We start from the raw sequence: 18,051 nt of genomic DNA, 5'->3' as shown, positions 1-18,051 counted from the left end.
TCAAGAACTACAGGAAACGTATGATCTCTGTAATTGCAAACAAAGGTTTCTGTACCAAATATTAAGTTCTGCTTTTCTGATGTATCAAATACTTATGTCATGCAATAAAATGCTAATTAATTACTTAAAAATCATACAATGTGATTTTCTGGATTTTTGTTTTAGATTCCGTCTCTCACAGTTGAAGTGAGATAAATGATAAAAATTACAGACCTCTACATGCTTTGTAAGTAGGAAACCTGCAAAATCGGCAGTGTATCAAATACTTGTTCTCCCCACTGTAGTTGTTTATCTCCACTAGATTATTTTAGAGGAAATATACTTCTCCACTCCACTGGGCATAATTCAGGGCACAGCCCTGCCCTTTGACCTTCAATGCTTTCCCACCATAGACTGGATTAACTGCTAGTTTCACTAGCAGTGCTAATTGTAAGAACATTTTGAAACTCATCCTCATAAGCCAAATCCTAACTGGAAATATGCATATAGTTCATGTGGCCTCATGGCCTCAATGTGTCAATGTAGGCTGTCCCTATCAAATAAATACATTATTATTAGGCTACGTGTTAAAACGAATAATTTCTACCAAAATAGGAGCTACATTGGTTCATGTTTAGTGACTGACTTCTATTTCCTTAGGTAGAGAGCAGGCTTGGGCATGTATCGGATTTATTTGTTTCATAATTCCCCATTTCAAAGCAGTAGTAGACATGCAAAGAAGCAGATTCTGAAGAGATTAGAGGTTTATTCCCTTTGAGACAAGCCTTTATCTGCCCACCCCATGTCCCTCATTTCCTGATGGATTTAAACTGCTAGAGCCACTGGAATACTTCCAGAGATTATCTCCTGAACTTTGAGAACGTTTTGTTCTGTTGGTTCAATATATCTACATATTGCAACAGAACTCGGACATCTTCTCATATTGTGTTGCTTCATGTACATGTGTGTATGTGAATGCACATGCCACATGCTTTTGTTCATGCATGCCCATTGTCGAGGGAAGTAGGGGTACTGCAGCAGCACCTGAAAAATCTGATTATCTTTCACTAAAGTAGTGCACTGGGCCTTTACTAGTCGTGTATTAGCGGACCGTTATAGCCCCCCCTTGAGAGATGTTAGGGGTGGAATTCCAGTTTGCGAATCAATTCTTTCACATGGAAGCCTCTAAATAAATGAAAGAGAATGCACATCAGACACACCTAGTAGGCTATGGTATTTTGAGATATAAAGGATGTTAGGCCGAGATTCAATCCGATCAATCCTTCAATCCTTTCGGCTATACWCCTTTGAAAGGAAATGTTTCTGCATTCGCAGAGACTACATTCAAGGTAAACGCTGCATATTTTGGCTGAACTGGAAATTACCTTTAAATGTCAAGCGCGCTATAACACGGATCTTCCATGGTCCGGATTGAATCTGCTTTACTCAGAATGGAACTGAAAGGACACTGCATGGGTTAAATTACCGCTGAGCCCCTGCCAGGACAAATCACTGTGTAGATGACCCAGTCAAAGACACATTTTCCAGTGTTTGCTATGGAATTATTGCAATACAACACCGCTCATCTATCAGTTTGACCCAGACACTGCGTCAAAGTCGCCAAAGCAGATTAAGCTACTGCACATGTGCAGCATGATAGTTCTATTGAGCCTATATCTTCCTGTCTGTCACACCATCTCCTCTGCATCTTCCTGTTCACCCTTCTGATGTTAGGTGTTTGTCTATCCTAGGAACTGCCTTACATGAAATTCAGCCCTTAGTTTGACTTTGTTTTAACTTCTTCCTGTCTCCCCCTCTCCTTTTCTATTTTTTTCAGTTTGCTGATCACTTCTGTTTAAATCCCACTGGCATTACCTCAGTAGGCCTAATCCCCAGATATCAAAACATTTCCACAATGGCTGAGCTCAGATGGATGTACTTTAAAGTTTGTTTGATCACACAAAGTTCATCCTGAAAATACCCCGTCTCTGGTGCTCTATCTACAGTTGAAGTCGGAAGTTTACATACACTTAGGTTGGAGTCATTAAAACTCATTTTTCAACCACTCCACAAATTTCTTGTCAACAAACTATAGTTTTGGCAAGTCGGTTAGGACATCTACTTTGTGCATGACACAAGTAATTTTCCAACAATTGTTTACAGACAGACTAGTTCACTTAAGATTCACTGTATCACAATTCCAGTGGGTCAGAAGTTTACATACACWAAGTTGAATGTGCCTTTAAACAGCTTGGAAAATTCCAGAAAATGATGTCATGGCTTTAGAAGCTTCTGATAGGCTAATTAACATAATTTGAGTCAATTGGAGGTGTACCTGTGGATGTATTTCAAGGCCTACCTTCTAACTCAGTGCCTCTTTGCTTGACATCATGGGAAAATCAAAAGAAATCAGCCAAGACCTCAGAAAAAAATTGTAGACTTCTACAAGTCTGGTTCATCCTTGGGACCAATTTCCCTGAAGGTACCACATTCATCTGTACAAACAATAGTACGCAAGCATAAAGACCATGGGACCACGCAGCCATCATACCGCTCAGGAAGGAGACGCGTTCTGTCTCCTAGAGATGAACGTACTTTGGTGCGAAAGGTGCAAATCAATCCCAGAACGACAGCAAAGGACCTTGTGAAGATGCTGGAGGAAATAGGTAAAAAAGTATCTATATCCACAGTAAAACGAGTCCCATATCGACATAACCTGAAAGGCCATTCTGCAAGAAAGAAGCCACTGCTCCAAAACCGCCATTAAAAAGCCAGACTATGGTTTGCAACTGCACATGGGGACAAAGATCTTATTTTTTGGAGAAATGTTGTCTGGTCTGATGAAACAAAAAAAGAACTGTTTGGCCATAATGACCATCGTTATGTTTGGAGGAAAAAGGGGGAGGCTTGCAAGCAGAAGAACACCATCCCAACCGTAAAGCACGGGGGTGGCAGCATCATGTTGTGGGGGTGCTTTGCTGCAGGGAGGACTTGTGCACTTCACAAAATAGATGGTGTAGCGGGTCTTATATGTACCACAGGAGAACCAAGAAATGAAGAGCGACACCACGGCGGTCTTTTTGGCTTTTATGTTGATCTGCAATAGTATTGTGAAAAGACAAGACAGGAACACATCAATCTCCAATGCACCATCTGACAAGTTGTTCTTTCTCTCTGTGTTTTCTCGGACTGAGGAGAACGGGAGCTACGGGTGGTACCAGGGTGTTAGTAGGAGACGCAAGCACCCAGATGAAATAAAATACATTTAATGAAACACAACCTGAAGATGTTAACATTATTCAGCTACTGTAGCTGCCTACCTAACATCAACAGGCAGCACCAGTAGCGCAACAATTAAAAATAGACACCAAAAGTAAAGTTCCTGGCAATCATATCGACCTGACTCCCCCCTTCTGTCTGAACTTGGAATATTCCTGTTCGCGGGCTTTGGCCACTGACCCTCAACCTGGTTGTTCTGTTCTGCGTTGTGTACTATTCTAATAATTTGAAGTTTGATGCGATAACCTTTTTAACTCTCCTACAATGGCATCATGAGGGAGGAAAATTATGTGGATATATTGAAGCAACATCTCAAGACATCACCCAGGAAGTTAAAGCTTGGTCGCAAATGGGTCTTCCAAATGAACAATGACCCCAAGCATACCTCCAAAGTTGTGGCAAAATGGCTTAAGGACAACAAAGTCAAGGTATTGGAGTGGCCATCACAAAGCCCTGACCTCAATCCCATAGAAAATATGTGGGCAGAGCTGAAAAAGAGTGTGTGAGCAAGGAGGCCTACAAACCTGACTCAGTTACACCAGTTCTGTCAGGAGGAATGGGCCAAAATTCACCCAACTTATTGTGGGAACCTTGTGGAAGGCAACCCGAAATGTTTGATCCAAGTTAAACAATTTAAAGGCAATGCTACCAAATACTAATTAAGTGTATGTAAACTTCTGACCCACTGGGAATGTGATAAAAGAAATAAAAGCTGAAATAAATCATACTCTCTACTATTATTCTGACATTTCACATTCTTAAAATAAAGTGTTGATACTAACTGACCTAAGACAGGGCATTTTTACTAGGATGAAATGTCAAGAATTGTGAAAAACTGAGTTTAATTGTAACGTTATTTGGCTAAGGTGTATGTAAACTTCCGACGTCGACTGTAAATGTTTTTCTCCCACTGTCTTGACCGGACCCCAGTCTCACAGTTTACAATTCATTTGAATATGTCATATGTTTAATGATAAAATGTGTTTCTTTGATAATTATTTTAAAGAATATGCATTAAATTATTCAAAATGCGTGTCGGTGCATTATACAGTATTGTTCCGAGTCTACGTTGACAACAACTAACCAGTTCACAGCACGTGTCCTCCAGAACCCGTTTTTCGCGCGCAATTTTCGAGGTGGCCAGACAGTTCTGACGAAAACTTTTATGACACAGTGCACTGAATAATATATATATATTTTGGTAAGTAGCCAGCAACAGTATTTTGTTGTTTCCAATGGAGTTTCGATAAATATTCCTAATATTTTGGTTACCACCACATGATTTACCCTTGGCAAAACTCGAGACTGGATACCTATTTGGTTTTGTCATGGATTAGATCAGTCTGAAGTGTTAGCTTTATGCCTAGCTAGGCTAGCTGGCCAGTATAGCCCAATGTAACGTTAAAGTAGTTGAGTCAGAGAAGGTTAGAGAAAGTGGTTTGGTTGAGTTGTTGCAGAACTATCTAACTTCCATACCGGTTGGACTTATTTATCCTATGTAACATTTTGCTCATAGAAAATGTCCCAGCTCTTCTTTGGAAAGCCAGCACATACCTTTCAGTCTACACCAAAACTTTGTCATCATCATCCCTCATCACCCAAGGTAAATGAAGGAAAATATGACTGTCCAGCTCAACTCTGAATGACTGAGATCTTGCACCTTTGAATCCTTTGCTACTTATTTTTGACAACTGTACACGTTGTCAATGTATATTAGAGGGATCAGAAAATGTTATGGTTTGATTGACATTTCTCCCTGTATCCTTAGGACCCTGAACAAGGACATGGGCCAGACCAGGACATCCCTGATGAGACATTTTCGTTTGTGACACTGGACGAAAGCCATGGACAGCAAAGGTATGGAGTTACTGGGTTTAAAGTATTATTCATTATGTGTTCTGTTAAGTATTTAACGTTTATTTTTTATGGAAGTGAGGACTCCGGCATCGACATTTCAAACATCTCCAATAGACGTGACGTACACAACAGTACTTCCAGCGAGCTCCCAGGTGAGGAGGCTACGACTGTTCTCAGTTCAACGATAGAGGAGATAGGGAAGAAGGCCCAGGATCTGATAGAGCGAATCAACCAGAGCCGAGCCATGGACCAGGAAATCATGACCACCTTCGAGAACAAGTTAATGAATAAGGTATCACTGTCCTACTGTTGAGTAAAAAGCACATGGTCCAATTTTTTGGTAGTTAAAAAAAGAATGCTTTTAGATTACGAGTCTGTGACTAGTGCGCGTGTGGGTTCCCCCCCCCCCCCAGGTGAGTGAGGTGTGCCAGCAGGTGAAGGAGCAGATGTTCAGCAGCTATGAGGAACATGGCCGTGGGATGGAGGCCAATCTGCAGGAGCTGTCTGAGGTGCTGGAGAGGTGCAGTCAGCTCAGTATGGAGCTACAGGGAGCCAGTCAGACCTTATCAGCCATCAACAACAGCCTGCAGCAGACAGCTGAGAACTGACATCTACACAGCCATTCATTTATTTTAACTGCCTTATAGCATCCCAACTTCTGGGAGGTCCGGAATAATTAAAGCAATGACTTGTTTGTTTGACTGTGGTATATGTCACATAAAACAGTGGTTGTAAACTGAGTGGGTGTTGGAAGAAGCTTTTGTTTATAAAATTATTTATTACATAACTAGTGTGGATATTTTTGTTCATACCTATGACCAAATAGCATTATAGAACATAATTTTTAATGGGCCAGAATATACGTTTGTGCCCAGTTTAGAATCAAAAACATTATGGGTCGTTCCATAAGCATTAATTCGGTGCCTTTGGAGAAGTGTAACTTGGTATACATTTTTTTCAACATTTAACATGCTGTCATAAAGAGCAGAGAACTTCATAAAATAAAAGTTTTCTATCAAAAGACGTCAAATAAAAATAATTACTATAGTAAGTGCATATTAAGTGCCAAATAAAGTAACAGGGTTGATGACTTCTTAAAGCTGCCATAAAATCCCTTGTGACAGGGGGAATGGAAGCTTGTTGTGTGCAACAGAGTGGCAATTGAATGCAAGCTTCACCCAACAAATTAAAATTGTTAAAACATTTCTAGCCTGTCTATCCATGGGTAACAGGGTTGACGTGTTATTCTCGACCCACTCAGTTTTCCATCACAAAACACCAGAAAATGGCCAAAAAGAGTAGAACCTGCTKTTACACTATGATTTGACTATTAGATGTTCAATGTTTAGGAAAAAATTKTGAAAACTTTTGAGGTTAAGTGCATTAAAATCTTCCAGAAGTCAGAGTGCAGAGGGGCATGTCAACATACTGAATTTAGGCAATTTAGCGAGTCTTTATTCATAATAGAAATCTGATTTATTGAATACTCCATGTGATCTATTTTAAAGGGCACTTCATTTAATGTAACAGGCTTTTAAAATTCAATAGTGGTGCACAATTTCTATATCAAAGGGACGCAAAATACACTTTTCATGGAATACCCCCCCCCCATCATCTTTTTTGATTCACTTTATTAAAACACTCCATGTTACTTCAAATAGGAACATTCAAAACACTACCATGGATGGATGAGTAATCCAAAAATCCCCCAACCACCCTGGATTAAATGGACCACCTGTTGATGACAATTAATTTATAAACAAGACTAATTTAGCATTAGATAGTGAGCATTACTACAACACTATTACTTTGACAGCAAAAGGAAATTGCAATGGCCATTAAAGTACTGCAATAAGAGTTATTTGTGAAAAGCTTGAATTAACCTTTGACATTGCAATTCAAACCATGCATAACACTTAGATCTGGTTGAGTTCTGAGGAGGGCAAACTTGATAAAGTGCAAACAGCATTCATTGTCCTGTACCCCAAATACAAATCTCTCGGATCTGCCTAAATGGTAAGTCACAAATACAACTATTCAATTACAAAAAAAGCAATGGCATGATTATTTAAACTGCTTTAATTTATTTACTTAATTTAACTTCAATTGATTTAACTTGTTTTTCCCCAACTCTAACAGTACATGCAGTATCAATTATTTGGCATTCAATTACCAATAACTGGTCATTAGTACCATCACAGTTCTAAAACAGGACATACGTATGGATCGTGACCTCATTTTAAAATGTTTGTCCAACAACCATTTTACTACAAATGCTGTGAGAAAATAAGCGATTCTTTCTGTACCATTTTAACTTCCACCGTATAGTAAACTATTTCAAACACATTGTAGACAGAAATTGTCCAAACAAACCAGTAAGTACTAGGGTTTTATGACAGAGTAGAAAAATAGCTTTGTTTTTCAAGTTGAAATAATTACACTCATGAATTGTCCATGAGATCGATGATAGACTTGCCTTTAAAACCCGACCTGGTCTTTCGCATAAAGTAAAGATTTAGGACTGGTTTCCCAGACACAGACTAAGCCTAGTCCTGGTCTAAAAAGCTATTTCAATCGAGATTCTCCATTGAGCATGCTTTTTCGTCCAGGACCAAGCTTAATCTGTGTCCAGAAAACCAGCCCATATTCTACAAACTCAAGAGAGAGGAAACATTAGCATTAGTGTTACTGTAGAAGACAAGCCATCAAAGCAGTGTAGAACTACTTGTCCTTCGTTTAAGGAACAGATTGACTTGAGGTTTCTGATAGTGGTCTGTTTGAGCACTAGCAGCAGGCAGTTAGTTATTAACAGTGAAAGACTGCAGTCCAGTGATGGCTTTGCCCAGAATCAGGGCATGGATGTCATGGGTACCTGGAAGACAAAGAAAACAATATAAGGAACCATGTGGAACAGTTAAACAGTGCTGATGCTGAAGTTGAGCAAATATATAAGGAGAGACACATAGTTTCAAGATAAAAACTCTTGGAAAATGCAATGGTTTTCCGATATGACCTATTTATTTATTTTAAATGACATATTACTGACCTCTACTGGTGAGGAAATATATCATGATAAAACAGTTTTGCTTCCACATCCATAGCAATGACACATCCATATCCTCTTAGACCTGGTTATGGCCTTCTTTCTCCTCACCTTCGTATGTGTTGACGGCCTCCAGGTTCATGACGTGTCTGATAATGTGGTACTCGTCTGCGATGCCGTTGCCTCCCAACATGTCTCGGGCCTGCCTGGCGATGTCCAGGGACTTCCCACAGCTGTTCCTCTTTAGCATAGAGATCATCTCAGGGGCTGCCCTGAGGGAGGAGAGAAGAAGACATATGAGATAAGTCTCCTCCTCAGGTTCTATTCACTCTGAAACAACCAGAAATTGTACTTCCCCTATGGTGTGTAGTTATTTGTTAAAAAGTGGTGTCACACTACAAGACGATTATGTCTCATCATTTCCAGTTCCCTCTTACTTTTTGGCGTCGATGAGTCTCCCCAGCTGTAGACAGGCCTGCAGACCAATGGTGATTTCTGTCAACATGTCGGCCATCTTTTTCTGCATCAGCTGGTTTCTGGCCAGGGGTACTCCAAACTGGATTCTGAGATTAACAAATATCATGAGTAGCAGAACATCTTAAATTCACTCAGAAAAGCTGAGAAAACAAAATAAGATTCAAGAGCTACAGACTTTTGCTCGGTCCTGCTCATACAAAACAACATCTCATACCAATAGTAGCCGCAGAATCCTCACCTGTCTAGTGTGTACTGACGAGCCGCGTGGAAGCAGAACTCTGCAGCACCTAGTGAACCCCAGGCGATGCCATACCGGGCATTGTTCAGGCAACCAAAGGGACCCTAGAGCCAAAGAGAACAGACAAAACATTTATACCAACAAGATTAAACAGCATTATAAGAAAGTCTGGCCATCCACATAAAAGTCAGTACATGACAGTGGTATGCTGGCCTCTACTCACCCCCAGGCCAGAGACTTTGGGCAGCAGGTTCTCCTCAGGAACCTCCACCTCGTCCATGATGATCATGCCGGTGGCAGACGCCCTCAGGGAGAACTTGCCTTCGATCTTGGGTGTGGTGAAGCCCTTCATACCGCGCTCCAGGATGAAGCCACACACCTTCCCATCGTCACACTTGGCCCAGACCACAGCGATGTCCGCCACAGGGGAGTTGGTGATCCTGACGAAGGTGAAGGAGATGAGGGAAGGCATTGTAATTTAGGGAGGAGCTATTTTATCAGTATGCTACAGAGTGAGCCTGGTTTCTAGGGCTATATGAGGACAGTGTTGTATAAGTTTCACAAGACGTGATGGTAGAATTGAACAGAACCACGTACTCAATGTCAAACTAAGCATTTGGTTGAAGTTGTTGAAGCTGCATTTCCCCAGAGGAAACAGTGTTACATCAAATATATAAAACATGAACTACAGGCCCAGGTTACCAATTAACATGTATTTATTCAGTGTTAAGCTTATGCAATGTGAGGGCCAATGCACTCAATGGTTAAGTATACAACCACAAAGTCCAGTTCAGTCACTGCTGACGTCTCTCAGTTCAGAATCATAACACTCTGTAAAACCTGCGTAAAGGGGAACTGAGGGGAACCTAATATTCATGCACCTAGCATTAATATATTTTTGAACAGCACCACCCTGTGGACTAGTATACAGAGTGAAATGTTGTTTACAATTTAGATAAGAGCCAAACCACTTGATCTTGGGTTTATTATTTGAAAAATACATTTTTTTTTATTTTATGCTCTAATGAATACAAAAACTCTAATGAAGATTTCTGTATAATAGAAAGCACATATTCATATTCTTCAGAATTTTTGGAAGTAGCCTATTCTTGATGTTTCATGAATAGGTAGTCTTTTCAATCAGTAGAGGAATGCATTCCAAGGTGTTGAGACAAAGGTAGCTTTCATCAATGTTTGTGGTCTGTAGGTGTTTGTTCTGTTATATGATCCATTGGCTATTTATAGGACGCAATTCCAAAGTTCTTTGCACTGAGTACATCACAAAACACTGAGTACATCACATCTAAACATCAAGGTTCTCCTAATGCCTGCTATCCAGCTACACACATCTCTGTCCAGTCAGTCCTGAAGTCCTCATGCTCATGGGGTGATGAACTGTTTCCCTCACTATGTAGTAGGGCTGGGAATTGCAAGGCACCTCCCGCTACGCTATTATCACGATACTTAGGTGACGATACGATATGTATTGCAATTGTCATGTATTGTGATTCAATACTGCGATTTTATTGCAATGTTATGAKCCAAACATATTGCTCACTATATGTCTGCTGCAGAGAGATGAGAAAGCATGAGACAATTAGTTTTGATCAGTCAGGAAATAAAAAAGTGCTGAAGACATGTTGGCTCACTATTTMAAACGAAGATGGAGAACAAGCTATAAGATTAAAAATACCAGAGTTTTGGTGCAGGTACAGACAACTAGCACTATCTAGCAAATATTATATATATATAGTGGGGAGAACAAGTAGTTGATACACTGCCGATTTTGCAGGTTTTCCTACTTACAAAGCATGTAGAGAGAGGTCTGTAATTTTAAGAGAAGGTCTGTATTTTTATCATAGGTACACTTCAACTGTGAGAGGACGGAATCTAAAACAAAAAATCCAGAAAATCACATTGTATGATTTTTAGTAATTCATTTGCATTTTATTGCATGACATAAGTATTTGATCACCTACCAACCAGAAGAATTCCGGCTCTCACAGACCTGTTAGGTTTTCTTTAAGAAGCCCTCCTGTTCTCCACTCATTACCTGTATTAACTGCACCTGTTTGAACTCGTTACCTGTATAAAAGACACCTGGCCACACACTCAATCAAACATACTCCAACCTCTCCACAATGGCCATGACCAGAGAGCTGTGTAAGGACATAGGGGATAAAATTGTAGACCTGCACAAGGCTGGGATGGGCTACAGGACAATAGGCAAGCAGCTTGGTGAAAAGGCAACAACTGTTGGCGCAATTATTAGAAAATGGAAGAAGTTCAAGATGACGGTCAATCACCCTCCGTCTGGGGCTCCATGCAAGATCTCACCTCGTGGGCATCAATGATCATCAGGAAGGTGAGGGATCAGCCCAGAACTACACGGCAGGACCTGGTCAATGACCTGAAGAGAGCTGGACCACAGTCTCAAAGAAAACCATTAGTAACACACTATGCCGTCATGGATAAAATCCTGCAGCGCACGCAAGGTCCCCCTGCTCAAGCCACGCATGTCCAGGCCCCGTCTGAAGTTTGCCAATGACCATCTGGATGATCCAGAGGAGGAATGGGAGAAGGTCATGTGGTCTGATGAGACAAAAATAGAGCTTTTTGGTCTAAACTCCACTCGCCGTGTTTGGAGGAAGAAGAAGGATGAGTACAACCCCAAGAACACCATCCCAACCGTGAAGCATGGAGTGGAAACATTCTTTGGGATGCTTTTCTGCAAAGGGGACAGGACGACTGCACCGTATTGAGGGGAGGATGGATGGGGCCATGTATCGCGAGACTTTGGCCAACAACCTCCTTGCCTCAGTAAGAGCATTGAAGATGGGTCGTGGCTGGTCTCCAGCATGACAACGACCCGAAACACACAGCCAGGGCAACTAAGGAGTGGCTCCGTAAGAAGCATCAAGGTCCTAGAGTGCGCTAGCCAGGCTCCAGACCTAAACCCAATAGAAAATCTTGGAGGAGCTGAAAGTCCGTATTGCCCAGCAACAGCCCCGAAACCTGAAGGATCTGGAGAAGGTCTGTATGGAGGAGGAGTGGGCCAAAATCCCTGCTGCAGTGTGTGCAAACCTGGTCAAGAACTACAGGAAACGTATGATCTCTGTAATTGCAAATAAAGGTTTCTGTACCAAATATTAAGTTCTGCTTTTCTGAGTATCAAATACTTATGTCATGCAATAAAATGCAAATGAATTACTTAAAAATCATACAATGTGATTTTCTGGATTTTTGTTTTAGATTCCGTCTCTCACAGTTGAAGTGTACCTATGATAAAAATTACAGACCTCTACATGCTTTGTAAGTAGGAAAACCTGCAAAATCATCAGTGTATCAATACTTGTTCTCCCACTGTATATACACAATATCGTCAAAAATAATATTGCGACATGTAACTGTATTGATTTCCCCCCCAGCACTACTGTGTAGTGAAGTACAGTCTCCCAGTTCTACTCACCAGGTCTTGAGCCAGGTGAGAGTGAATGTTAGCCCGGGTCTCCATGCCACCGGGGTCACTGCCGTGGTTGGGCTCAGTCAACCCAAAACAGCCCAGGATCTCTCCACGAGCTGGGAGGTAGAGGACRYATTACAGGACAAATACACCCAGATAYAAACAGGATTGTGCGTCATTTAAGATGAGGCTTAAGGGATGTGGATGTCCCCTCCTCCTTACCCAGCCTGGGCAGCCACTTCTCCTTCTGCTCTTCGGTACCGTACGCGTAGATAGGGTGCATGACCAAGGAGGACTGCACACTCATGACAGAGCGGTAGCCACTGTCCACCCTCTCCACTTCCCTCGCGATCAAACCGTAGGCCACATAACTCGTCCCAGCACAGCCATAGCCTGGTCAAAGTGTGGAGGGAGAGAGGTCACATCATAGGCAATAACCTCCAAAACAAACAGTAGGCCTACATTAAAAGGGAATTAAGTGAATCTACAATCAATTATCTAATTTACATTATCTATATTTGAATGCTTCTGGCATCACACATATAGTTGATTCTGAAAAACAAATAGCCTTTAACATTTTGTGATCAAAATGACCAAAGTCCATTTCACAGAAAACAAAATCCCTCTTTGAAAGCTTACAGAGAATGATATAACCACTGGGAGGCTTACAGGTACATTATCCATTTCAAATTATAAGTTTATAAAACATGTACCAGTAGGCTGTCACTCAAATTAAAATAAGAAAACTAAGAAATACAGAGTTTAAGTGATAAAAAAACAGCCAACCATGTTTCCCACCCATTCCCATCCCGCTCACCAGTTTACAGAGTCAAGTATATTTGTCCAAGCCTCAATTGTTCCTTGACTAGTACCATTCATTCTCGCTGTCGATAATTATAACTTCTAACAGTAACTGTATCCACTGGCGAACTTGGAGAGAGTGAGGTGATTACCATCTAAGAGCCAGCAATCATCTCTGATTGAGAGATTCAAGGAGCTATCATCATTAGGTAACATAATATATGCCAAACATTGAATATTTACATTCATGCACATCGCACTTGTACCTTTGCCCCAGAAGCATTTAACTGCAGGGCACTCCCACAGCATATGGAGTTGGGGCCAATTTCATCATAAAACATTTTCTTGGTGTTAAATACAGTCTGTGAAGAAACTTAAAATGTATAAATTGATGGCTTGGATTACAGGATGACTTATTTTTCCATATTATGTTCCAGTTAAAGGGTTATTCAGATTCAACAAGRTCTGTGAACCAAACTTTTTTAATAGCTAGCTCAGAATGAGCTTTCTTTTTTTGTTTATATATTATAGAGATTAGAGGTCGACCGATTATGATTTTTCAACGCTGATACCGATTATTAGAGTACCAAAAAAAGCAGATACTGATTAAATCGGACGATATATATAAATATCTGCAATAATGACAATTACAACAATACTGAATGAACAATGAACCCTTTTATTTTAAATAATGAAACATGTTCAATTTGGTTTAAATAATGCAAAAACAGTGTTGGAGAAGAAAGTAAAAGTGCAATATGTGCCATGTAAAAAAGCTAACATTTCAAATCAAATTTATTTGTCATATACCCATGGTTAGCAGATGTTAATGCGAGTGTAGCGAAATGCTTGTGCTTCTAGTTCCGATCATGCAGTAATATCTAACAAGTAATCTAACCTAACAATTTCACAACAACTACCTTATACACGCAAGTGTAAAGGAATGAATAAGAACATGTACATAAAAATATATGAATGAGCGATGGCCGAACGGCATAGACAAGATGCAGTAGATGGTATAGAGTACAGTATATACATATGAGATGAGTAATGTAGGGTATGTAAACATTATATAAAGTGGCATTGTTTAAAGTGGCTAGTGATACATTTATTACATACATTGTTTTATGATTAAAGTGGCTAGAGATGAGTCAGTATGTTGGCAGCAGCCACTCAATGTTAGTGATGGCTGTTTAACAGTCTGATGGCCTTGAGATAGAAGCTGTTTTTCAGTCTCTCGGTCCCCGCTTTGATGCACCTGGGGGTAGGTAACAACATCTCCACCCCGCTGATCCTCAACACTTAAGTTCCTTGCTCAGAACATATGAAAGCTGGTGGTTCAATTTTCCCAGTTCTTCAATATTCCCAGTTAAGAAGTTTAAGGTTGTAGTTATTATAGGAATTATGACGCGTCGACTATTTCTCTCTATACCATTTGTATTTCATATACCTTTTTGACTACTGGATGTTCTTATAGGCACTTTAGTATTGCCAGTCTAATCCTGGGAGTTGATAGGCTTGAAGTCATAAACAGCGCTGTGTTTCAAGCATTAATAAGAGTAGCTCGCAAACGCAGTAAAGTGCTGTTTGAATGAATGCTTACGAGCCTGCTGCTGCCTACCACCACTCAGTCAGACTGCTCTATCAATTATCAAATCATAGACTTAATTATAATAAACACAGAGAAATACGAGCCTTTGGTCATTAATATGGTCAAATCCGGAAACTATAATTTCGAAAACAAAAGGTTTATTCTTTCAAAACCATTCCGTATTTTGCTGAACAGGTGGCAACCCCAAGTCTAAATATTGCTGTTACATTGCACAACCTTCAATGTTATGTCATAATTATGTAAAATTCTGGCAAATTACAGTCCTTGTTAGGAAGAAACAGAGTTTGCAACGAGCCAGGCGGCCCAAACTGTTGCATATACCCTGACTCTGCTTGCAATGGACGCAAGAGAAGTGACACAATTTCCCTAGTTAATATTGCCTGCTAACATGCATTTATTTCAACTAAATATGCAGGTTTAAAAATATATACTTCTGTGTATTGATTTTAAGAAAGGCAATGATGTTTATGGTTAGAAACATTTGTGGAACGAATGTGCTTTTTTCATAAATGCACTTTTGTTAAATCATCACCTGTTTGGCGAAGTTGAATTAGGCTGTGATTCGATGATAAATTAACAGGCACCGCATTGATTATATGCAACGCAGGACAAGCTAGTTAACCTAGTAATATCAACCATGTGTAGTTAACTAGTGATTATGTGAAGATTGATTGTTTTTTTATAAGTTTAATGCTAGCTAGCAACTTACCGTGGCTCAATGCAGCCACAAGGTCCTTTTGACACTGCACTCGCGTAACAGGTGGTCAGCCTGCCACGCAGTTTCCTCATGATTGCAATGTAATCGGCATCCAAAAAGAGAGATTACCGATTGTTATGAAAACTTGAAATCGGCCCTAATTAAATCGGCCATGCCGATTAATCGGTCGACCTCTAATGGAGATCAGTCCTTTCGAGAGCCAGATAATTTATTTATCCCATCATTGGATGGTTCGGTAGTTGGGTTTCCCGAGGGACTCCATAGGCCAGCATAGCTGATCTAAATTGTAAATATAGAATAAATGATATACCTGGTAATGTGTATGTATTTCAAATCTTGGAATGTTCTCAAACCATTACTGTCCATGATATCGGCAAGGCCACCCTCCAGATCGCAAAGGTATTGACTCACCTTTAATAGTTGGGCCCAGGACACCCAGCTCCCCCATCTCTGACACAATGTCTCGATGGAACACTAAGACAAAACAGGCAGCATGTTATGTTGACATGGTTTGCATAACTGACGATATTCATAATATTGACATTCCATCTTAAAGGGCAAAATTGATCCTTAAGGGATCCTTCCTAGGTTATTGGCATAAATAGCTCAATGGGCTCTGCCTGGGTGATGGTGTGTCTCAAAAGTCAGACCCACCTTCGTTTCTGTTGGCCATCAGAATGCGGGGCATGAGTTTGTCCTGACAGTAATCACGGAACGAGTCTCGGATCATGATCTCGTCTTCAGTCAGCTGACCCTCCAGCTCCAGGCCATCCCGCCAGTTAAACTGAACCTTGGCTGGTGGTTCAGTAGAGAAGGATCATAGAGCAGAGAAGCACAACTGAATAGTCATCAGACCCCAAAAATAATAGAAGGGCAATATATGTATGATTGATCTGAAAKGAGTTGATATCGACATACGTGCTTTAGCCTTCTTCTCACTAGCTTTCTCTGCATCTGTGGAAAGGACACAGATTGAGTACTTCCCCTGACAAATAGAGGCATGATGATTGTWAGAATGGCTTTGTAAAACTGCTACCATTGTGTTCTCATGATGGCAAGGTCATTATTGAGTAATGTTATACCCTTTTGTGCAGGCGCTACTGATCCCTGAGATCTTGATGCTGAAATGATGGCACATCTCTGGGGGTTGACCAGCAGACGGCACACAGCGCTTCTCAGTGCCATGATGGGTAGCTAGATTTCTATGGGAGAAAAACAAGGAGAAAAACGTTTTAGAAGGCAATAATCCATAAAACAATGCAACAAACTCAAATAGTTGTCATTTCAAATACATAATGGGTTATAACTTTTAACAATCATGGAATTTGAGAGAGCAGGTGGAGAAAGCAACTAGCAAATTGAACTCATGTAGCTGCATAGGATAGTTTGAGGAGAAATAAGTCGTGATTAGTTTCGAGAATGTTGAAAAAGAGATGTGGTGGTTGGCAGGCAAGTTGTTACACAAGATAACATTAGCACTAGCTTGTAGCTATCCCAACTATTTATACAGTAGCTAACGTTAGTTAGATAAATGTCGATCTGCAGGCAACTGAAACTTGGCAACTATTAACACACCTCACTGTGTGTGTTGGCCACGTTAGTTGAGGTTAAAATGTTAGTTGTGATAGCTAAAAGAGCTAGCTATTTAGCAAAATGCTGCATGCAGATACATTAATACTATTAGTTAGTTTACGTTAGCTAGACTAGCTTGAAAGTCAGTCTTGCTCTAGTATCAATATGTAAAAGCATAGTATCGAGGTAATTTACTTGACACGAACACAAACTTACTGTTTCATCAATGTCCCAAATATGTTGGCTAACTTCAATACATAGACTGACCTGTAATTTACAGTGCTGGAGATCCGTGACCCAGGCCTCCTTAGTCCTTTCCAAATTGACAAGGTAGAGGAGGACAAACGTTAACACAGGCACMTGCGTAACGTAGGTCAGGAATGGTTAGGTTCTGTCGCCATCTTGAGTGTGGCAAATTGACGTTGATCCACATTTAGTATGATAAAATAACATGTTAATGGTATGTCTGGAACCAAATGTAAATGATAGTGGGAAGTAAATTATTATGAAATTCAAATATATGTTTTTTTGTGTTAAAGCATTGTTCGGTTTTTTTCTTCTCTTTTCACCACTCCCTATGGCTGCTTTCTAGTTTCTCTCCATGCTGTTGCGTAGTTTTTGTCTAAGCTCTGATTGGTTTATTGGCGGGGGCGTGTAGATTCAAGGCGTGGCTATGAGAGGGTTCTTTTCATGCATTGACCACATTCATGTTCATAACTATTTTCAGAACGTAGAGACAGTGGTGGAAAAAGTACCCAATTGTCATACTTGAGTAAAAGTAAAGATACCTTAATAGAAAATGACTGAAGTAAAAGGGAGAGTCACCTAGTAAAATACAACTTGAGTAAAAGTCTAAAAAGATTTTGTTTTAAATATACTTATGTATTTTTTAAATTTTTAATTTAACCTTTATTTAACTATGCAAGTCAGTTAAGAACACATTCGTATTTACAATGACGGCCTACCAAAAGACAAAAAGCCTCCTCCGGGGCCAGGATTAAAATGTAAAACA

At 40.3% G+C, this 18,051-nt stretch overlaps 2 protein-coding genes across 2 annotated transcripts; one reads left to right on the top strand and one right to left on the bottom strand.

The window, feature by feature from the left end:
• The first annotated feature begins 4,777 nt into the window (after positions 1–4,777).
• Positions 4,778–5,861, top strand: LOC112069397 (synaptonemal complex central element protein 2-like). The gene is made up of 4 exons (XM_024136732.2): positions 4,778–4,861; positions 5,027–5,115; positions 5,191–5,407; positions 5,529–5,861. The coding sequence occupies exons 1-4, from the start codon at positions 4,778–4,780 to the stop codon at positions 5,721–5,723; spliced, it is 585 nt and encodes a 194-aa protein (XP_023992500.1). The 3' UTR covers positions 5,724–5,861.
• A 1,491-nt stretch (positions 5,862–7,352) lies between these two features.
• Positions 7,353–17,396, bottom strand: LOC112069391 (glutaryl-CoA dehydrogenase, mitochondrial-like). The gene is given in 13 exon segments (XM_024136716.2): positions 7,353–7,987; positions 8,270–8,430; positions 8,596–8,721; positions 8,874–8,977; positions 9,097–9,313; positions 12,343–12,372; positions 12,374–12,452; positions 12,559–12,729; positions 15,879–15,941; positions 16,122–16,262; positions 16,386–16,421; positions 16,550–16,669; positions 17,307–17,396. Coding segments are annotated over 12 exon segments (1,305 nt in total). The 5' UTR covers positions 16,653–16,669; positions 17,307–17,396; the 3' UTR covers positions 7,353–7,913.
• Between the last annotated feature and the right edge of the window lie 655 nt (positions 17,397–18,051).

This window comes from Salvelinus sp. IW2-2015, unplaced genomic scaffold (genome assembly GCF_002910315.2).
Source record: "Salvelinus sp. IW2-2015 unplaced genomic scaffold, ASM291031v2 Un_scaffold998, whole genome shotgun sequence".
Taxonomy (NCBI): domain Eukaryota; kingdom Metazoa; phylum Chordata; class Actinopteri; order Salmoniformes; family Salmonidae; genus Salvelinus; species Salvelinus sp. IW2-2015.
The sequence above is the reverse complement of the archived record's forward strand: the minus strand, read 5'-3'. Positions and strand labels throughout refer to the sequence as shown.